This window comes from Rhipicephalus microplus, chromosome 5, assembly GCF_043290135.1.
Source record: "Rhipicephalus microplus isolate Deutch F79 chromosome 5, USDA_Rmic, whole genome shotgun sequence".
NCBI classification, from domain to species: Eukaryota; Metazoa; Arthropoda; class Arachnida; order Ixodida; family Ixodidae; genus Rhipicephalus; species Rhipicephalus microplus.
The window spans coordinates 7381909-7389880 of record NC_134704.1 but is presented as its reverse complement, the minus strand read 5'-3'; the positions used below and the strand labels follow the sequence as shown (position 1 = coordinate 7389880).

General features: G+C 41.5%; 1 protein-coding gene across 1 annotated transcript in view; it reads right to left on the bottom strand.

The window, feature by feature from the left end:
- Nucleotides 1-1332: 1332 nt before the first annotated feature.
- Nucleotides 1333-7972, bottom strand: part of LOC119175060 (popeye domain-containing protein 3) — a 29895-nt gene continuing 23255 nt past the window's right edge. Inside the window, exons 6-8 of the mRNA XM_037426254.2 lie at nt 7353-7505; nt 2518-2656; nt 1333-1731 (exon numbers count right to left, since the gene is read on the bottom strand). Coding sequence (XP_037282151.1) covers nt 1649-1731; nt 2518-2656; nt 7353-7505 — 375 coding nt within the window. The 3' untranslated portion in view covers nt 1333-1648. The remainder of the gene's footprint in view (nt 1732-2517; nt 2657-7352; nt 7506-7972) is intronic.

Sequence of the window (7972 nt, the reverse complement as noted above, 5' to 3'; positions counted from 1 at the left end):
TTTATTTAAACATTTATCAGCCAGCGAACGGTCGAGAGTGAAGCGAGCAATCAGAATAAAAGCATGAAAGAGTGCTCTAACATTAAGGAGCCCCTTGCGCAGTGGTAGCCTACAGTCTACCTCCACGTCGAGGCTGGAGCGGGACGCGCGAAATCTGCCCGCACCGCAGAGGTTGTGCATACAGTCAGGGTGCGCAAATGTGCACACAAGACAGCGCGAGGGCCGTCTTGACTTCTTTCTTGGATATGCGTCTGCACACCCGGTCCCTTTTAGAATGGATACCTGCCAACTAGCTCAGATCTTTCCTATTCCGAGCCCAAAGTGCGTGGTCGATCGTAAGACACAGAGAAGAAGCTTCACAGCAGAAGCGTACATGGACGTATACAGGAGGGTGCAAAAGGGGCACTTGCCCACCTCAAGCTGCACCAGCCCTATAGCTTGCCCCGTACCCAGGCTACACGAAAGCTCTTCCACTCCCCAGGTCACATTCAACATGGTTTTGCACCCACCAATACACAATCCTGCCAATTCCTATGGGAGGATAGGACAAATTTCATTACATAATTATAGCTAGCAACCACCTTTTTGCCCTCCCGGTAGGTATACGCCATTTCATGTGTTAATACCGTTTGGTTACCATACAGATGTCTTGCACGGCACTACAAAATGATGCAGTGAAACTACAAATCCTTCATAAAAATGCAACGAAGAAATACATGAGAACCCCGTACGTACCAAAAGCGGGATTCGATGCAAATTTGGTTTTGGATGTGGTAAGATTGTGCCGATAGCGTGCTTCAACGAAACAAAGATTTTTTTTGTTATACTGGAGAATTGACGAGAAATTGAAGTGCCTTACGGTAATCCAGCTTATCGAGACATTTCAAGACCTGGCAGCAGCGATCTATATAAATGGTCAAGTCAATGTTATATTATCAGATTTTGAGAAAGCTTTCGATCGTGTGAGTCACCAGAAATTACTACTTAAACTCAAACCAATACTTAAAAATGAGAAATTACTTCCGTAGATAGCTGCTCATTTTTCAATTGATGGTGCCAGCTCGAGTTCGGCCCTTGTGAAATTACGTGTGGTTAAGCTCAGGCAAAGAAAAATGAAACACATTCAGTTGGAAGTTTCTTTAGTTCCTTCAGGGGCTTTTTGGTGTTCGAGATCTGAAAGTACTTGTCACCTGAAACAGTTATGTTCTAGGAGACCAGGACACCTGACCAATCTGGTTCATCACAAGAGTGCAATCAATCACCTAGTCTTGTTCAGTACATACAGAAGATGCATAGCTTCTTCAACTTGTGTGGAAATGAATGGTCACAAAAAAAATCTTTATCACCATTTTTATTTCTCACAAAATCCGATCGTAAAAGACCAGCAAAATGACTAGAACAAAACTCAATGTCAGAACCATCACAGAGCAGACGATAGCCATTGTTGTTCAACAGTAAAATTTTTGGCGAGCAGATTTGGCTATATACTACTACATGTACTTGAATTATGTACTTGAATGTGTACCACAAGGGCAAAATTAAAAAAATCACAGAGAACATTTTCTTAGTTTTTTTTCTTTTACCACGTCTTCAACCTAGTAAGCATAACATCTTTCTCGACCAAGTATGGACATCAGGAATGTCACTCTTATTCAGAGGATGCTTTCCATTTGCGTGATCTTCTCAGTCTTTTCTTCGTTTCTCGCACAAGTGTCTGTTGACTGGTGTATACTGAAACAGGAAAGACATACTTTTATTCACTGCACATCTGTAAAGCATCAATGTGGCTAAAGTGTACATTCAGGTTAGATGTGCTCGACTGTGGTGCAAAACACACTTCATGAGAAAAGAAAGTGGCAAAAAGAAAAGAAGAAAATGAAGAAGCAACTACGAATTGTTTAGTGAAACTAACTTGAGGATCCCGCCGCCCGGTTCTTGGCCGATTCCCCTTTGTGGGCGAGTGCCAGTAAAGCAAAAGGCATCATCACTTCCGGAAAAGTAGAAATGTACAGAACAAAAAAAAAGACACTTTCTGCGCATGTGTGAAGAGCCAACACTTCACTTGGAATGATATTCATATGAGCTGCCACCTAGGAGACGAAGAAAATGAGGACGGGTTGTCTCCTGTTTGTGCCATCTTGGCTGCTGTTGCCCCGATCACTTTTATTGTGTAAATATTGTAAATACACCACAATTTGGTCGTCTTGCCGTAACAATATGGTCAAGATAACATGTTATCAAGAAAGGTCATTTCCAAGAAATACAAACTTATAGATGTGTCACGGACACAATCAGACTTTCTTTTTGACATAGCAGACTTCAAACAACTCTCTAGCAGTTTGTGTGTTACTTTAGCCGTGAGTCAATTTTTGTGCAAAGCATGTTACACAACTGCAGAAGTTGCAATGCGCGAAAAGATGCGCACATTCTTAATCACCTATGCTATAAGCATGCTCCCACAGTCTTCATTAATGCAAGGACCTGTTGCCCATATATAATTAATGTACTGGTTCTTACCTTCATTGTACTTGTAAGCATTCAAAGAACAGGTGATAGAGTTTGCTTGACTTGATGACGATAGTTGTCCCCGATAAGTCATTGAACCAGTCACACTCGGAAGGCGAATATCTAAATGTGAACCCTTCTCCGTAACAATCTGTGGTTAGAGAGATTGGATAAATATTATAGCATATGCAGCCTGCATGTGTTGAACAAATAACTGCATAGGCAAGCTAACAATGAAATGTTGAGCATACAGTAACAGCTGAGCTGTAGAAAAAGGGCGCCTTTTTGAGCATGTGTCTGGCAACTAGGCTTCTACGAATAGTGAATTTTATGTTCGATGTGAATTCGAAGCGAATAGTGATTTTGGTCAAATTCGAATGTAAAATATATGATGTATAAAGAAAAATGGGCTCATTTATCATGACCAAATTGACCAGTACAATATTATTTTTGAAGACGACCTCTATGCTGGAGCTTTCTTTATTTTTCTTCATTCAAGGAAAGTCGAAACAACTTTGAGAAGTAGTAGAATTTGACTGTCAGTAGGATGCAAGTGATAACCTGTAAAATATGTAACATTATTCTACAGTTAGAGTGTATAAGCTAGCAAAACAAGCTTTAAGGCTTTAAAAATGATCAATCGATTTGAGGATAATATGTTCATTTAAAGGGACCCTGCAACAGCTTTTCAAGTAGCCATGGAATGGATTCACTAAAGAAGCTTTTTGCCTTATGAATTAATCACCGCAAAGATTCCCAACATGCGCTGCAATTGCATTCTCTCTTTTCGACCCGACGAAAGCCCTTGAAGCAAAGCCGGGAGAGATGGCATAAGGAAATAAAATACGTCACGTGCATGTCGTTACCTTGAGCACTCTCTTTCTTTTTTTTTCTTTGAATACACGACTTTTCAGTGCAATTGCGTATGTACGCGTGGACATGTCCCGGCCACCCACAGCGACCCCAGTAACGACCGAGCGCCGCATGCTCAAATCAGCCAATGGCTGTGACGAGCGATTTTTGACATTGTGGCATCATCTGCCAAGAGAAGAGAGCAATTTTCATCAAACTTTGAGAATTTATTGTGAATTCCAGGTCGCATGCTGTGCTATATTATTTAGCTCGCGCGTTTTCGGTAGCCTCGACTACCGATTGGCAGCGTTTGGTGACCATGCAGGGCCCCTTCAAATTTGAATTAGAGCTTCGCGACAAAGCGAAATTCCCCTGGTTAGGTGCTTTCATGGCTTAACACCGCTATACTGCAGTGAAACCACCTTTATGGGCGGTTACATGCGGTTTAGTATACACTTACTCGTTCATGTCAAATACTTCGAAATATTCAATAATTTAAATTCGAATCGAAGTAAATTCGAATACTCTCTATTCGTTCGAATATTTGAAGCATTCGAATATTTGCACAAGCCTACTGGCAAAGGTGATTCTCACGACTAGATAAGGTTTTTCAAAAGGCAATAATGAAATTGACATTTCGCTTTTCAGAGCACAAGGAAATGATACTTAAAAGGAGCCATAAGCGTTTTAGAGCCGGAAAAAAATTCTCGTTCAAAACAGCAATTGGTTTTTAGGGGCAAAGCTCCTAAGGTCAAGGCTTGTCCAGTAGTGGTGTTGTGCCGAGGTTGAAGATTCAATGCGCGATGTTCAATTTGAATAGGCATGGTAATGAGAGTTGAAACGCATGGCGAATCTCTGCAACTCCACTATATGTGATGGGCTCTAACAAATTTTGTGGCAGTCAATTCATGAAACAATAAGCTTTTTTTCGCAATGCCATCCACTGATTACTTCAAAAAGTGTTGCACGGCCTCTTTAAATAATAGAGTAACACTAATTGATGCACATTCTTGGTTAACATTGGTTGATAGTAAATCTTAAAATGTGAACACATTATTCAAGTGGGTAAAGCCAAAGTATATATAGTCAAATCCTGCTACAACGAAATTGACGGAATGCATGAAAAAATTTGTTCCCGTGGAATTTCCTTGCAGTGAAATTTCATCTGTAGACCACAAAATTTGGTAAGATCTGATGACTGTGGCTCGTCCTTTGGTCTCAGTAAGCACACGCATTGAAATCTCACCAACTCAGCCGTACCTAGCCGAACGCTCAGTGAACATATTTTCTTCGTTATAATTCAATCAAAATACTATATAAAAAATTTGGAGCTTAAGCTGGGGTAAGAATTATACAAAACTTTTGATGCACAAGTTGGCTTCATCGCATCGCTTTATAGCAATGCAAAGAAGGTGGCCTTTCGTCAATACGCAAGTAGTTTTCTTTTACTCTCAGGGTCTGCAGTCACGGGGGCCAGTTCTATGCAAGAGTGGGTTATATGTTAGAAAATACTATATTCAGACTACCCTAGGGGCGTGCCGAGTGCACAACTCCGCACTACCAATGCCATCGGTGAACGACAGGAAAGACGTAACGCTTCATGTCGTTTTATGGCTTTATTCGCTTCAATTTATGGCTGTATTAGCTGCGCATTTTCCAATCATATTTGCTATCGATGAACAAGACGATAGCGACCCCCGTTTCCTGCGCGGCAGTTGCGGCAAACAGTAGTTTCATTAGCAATCTGTGTGCGCTGAGCTGGCTGTCTGCGTGACTTAAGAACTACATTGTTGCTACCTTTGTTTCCATCAATACGGCAAGAAATTTTCATTTAAACTGTGCACGTTGATTGCGTGCATACTTTTGTGGTCGGCCATGATTGTGTTCGACATGACCGTATTTGAGTCTGTAGCGGTTGCGACAGAATGCAGTTATGCTGGGACTAAGTGCGCGCTGCTCGTGTGTGCGCCTTCACGATGCGTTTTTGTCATTCACGATAGCAGAGCTAGTAACGATGAGCTGTCTTTTTGTATTGAGCTTTACATACAAAAAATATGGCGGGATTTCTTGAAGATCGACATTCTGCTGCAGCCCGCACATACATCAAATCCACCGGCAGCATCACGTGGTGGATGGGCGAGCTGTCGCCAAGCATATCAATGGCGATAAATTTAGCGGATTTTGCGTGTGGTGGCCGAAAGCATGTCACGGCTGTTGAGATACGGTCGTGCGCTCTGGATGTCACGAGCCGTCGAGAAATGGCCGAGTTTATAGCGTAATTTCGCGGCAATCTTAGGCAAGTTCCTTTTTCTTATGGGGTAGTACTCGTGAAAACTTCGTTAAGGCAGAAATATCTAGGAAAAGTATTCGCTGTGACGAGACATTTTTAACATTGTTTTTTATGGGTGGCTGACGGGAAATCGAAAATTATTCATTAAGATGGACATTGTGTTGTAGTGGACTTTGTTATAGTGGGAGTCTACTGATAATCGGGAGGGAACATATAATGATGCACCAAAGACTTGTCCTCTAAACAGCACTGCCACAATGGGTCAGTGGCTACAGCCTTTCAGTGTTAGGCTTGAGGTTCAATTTACAGCTACTATGACTGCATTTTGATGTAGAACTGATGCAAAGCTGCAGGTACTCAGATTTACGAACTAGAAGCAGCCAAATTTGAACCATGAGCTTTTTAAATGAGTGGAACCCCGATTATCGACTTTCAAGGGACCACACAGAAGCGTCGTATGATCCGGGTGTTGTATAATCAAAAAACTAAGATTATAGGTAGTTGCACTCAGCCTTGCCCCCCACCCACCCCCCAAGAAAAGGGTAAAGACAGCCTGAATAAGCCCACAGCATGACCTTGTGCCTCTGCAAGGAAGGTACATTAAATTATTCTTGCCAGCGGCAGCTAATGGCAGCAATACTTGGTTGAAAGAAGTGCAAGCGAGTATTTATTGTCAACCTTAAAAAAATCTAATCCAACGTGCATCTTTCAACCAATAAATAGAGCCCGAAAAATGCCTGCGCATGAGAACGAAACCGAACCCGCGTTGCCAACGGCCTCCCATCAGAAGAGTCAGACACAGTCATCACTATCACATAATAGCAATGAACCATGAATTTGCGTAGAATGCTCTCATGCGTTACTGAGCTGCGCACGTAATTCGTTGCCTTCTGAGGTGCAACTAGAGCTGTCCCGCTCTTATCATGAACGTTGACGTCAAGTGAAGGCTATTGTGCATGGTGAAAACAGCTGCGTCACGCCCTTATGCGTGCTCAAGCCTGTGACTGTGAGTGCGACAAAGGTGGGATATCATCTGTATGTCGACAAGTTTCCACAGATAGAAAATGTGAAAATCACAGCTTTTCGGCCGGCTGAAGCTGCTCTGTATGGATAGACTATGACTAGGTAACGAACCTGTATAAATAAGCACACTATCGAGGCATATATATAGAAGTGCATGAGCTTCCAGGAAAATAAATTTTCCATTCTAAAAAGACATCCTGTCTCACTCTCTACTTTTGCAATCATCAACCTAAAAGAGCGCAAGTTAACATTTTGCACTCATGAATATTTGGTCGACATTTGATTTTGACTCAAGGTGGTTCTTGCTTTTGGATGGAATCTGAAAGTCGCCGTGAGATGCGAATCGGCGTAAAACTGAGTCGTAAAACCACGGTTATTAATACGCTATTTCTAAGGGTAGTTTTTCGAGACCAAACTGATTTGTCGTAAAATGTGGGTCATCGCGATACCAGGGGACGTATAATTGAAGTTCCACTGTACAGCATTTCTACTTAATAGCCCAAGATTCGTTTTAGAAAATAAAATCGAATTAATCACTTGCTCAATTCTGTCACAACAAATACAAGTCAGCACCTGTAAAATGCCAATTTAAATCATGTTTAATCAAAGAGTATGAGGGTACATTACTCAAAGAGACATGCATAATGAAGTAGGCTGCCCAATGTACACAAATAACACCTGCCTTTTCATTCATAGCATACAGTTTGGAGGTGATGTCCCTAGCGATGAGCAGCGACACCACAGTAGCCAGCTGAGGTTCCTTGATGAGCAAGTACTCCAGGTTGGAACGTTGCCAGAACAGGTATCGGCAAGGAGTCACAGCCAGGATTGACACCTGCAGAGAAAAGGCAAGCTCCTTGGCACATTACAATGGCAAGTAGGACTTGGTGCATAATTTTGGCACCAAGCAGGGCAGAAAACACACGACAGAACACAAATTACTAGGCTTGTGCAAATAGTAAACTTTAGGTTCAACGCGAACAGTCATTTGGTTCGCATAGTTTCAAACCGAATTTGACTAGGATGCAGTATCACATATTCGAAAGAAAGATGAGCATATTTTATATATGTGTTTTTAATTGAAACAACGAATGTGCAAATGTCTTTTTTTTTTTTGTTCAAAGGAAGTAGAAGAAACTTTCAGTAGTAGCAGAATTTAACATTTGGAAGAATGCAAGTGATAACTTGTAAAAAATAATCTTGCACAGATAGTAAATTTCAGGTTTGAAGTGAATTCAAAGTGTATAGTGATTCGGTTCAAATAGTTTAGAATATAATTCAAATGGCATGTATATATCAGAT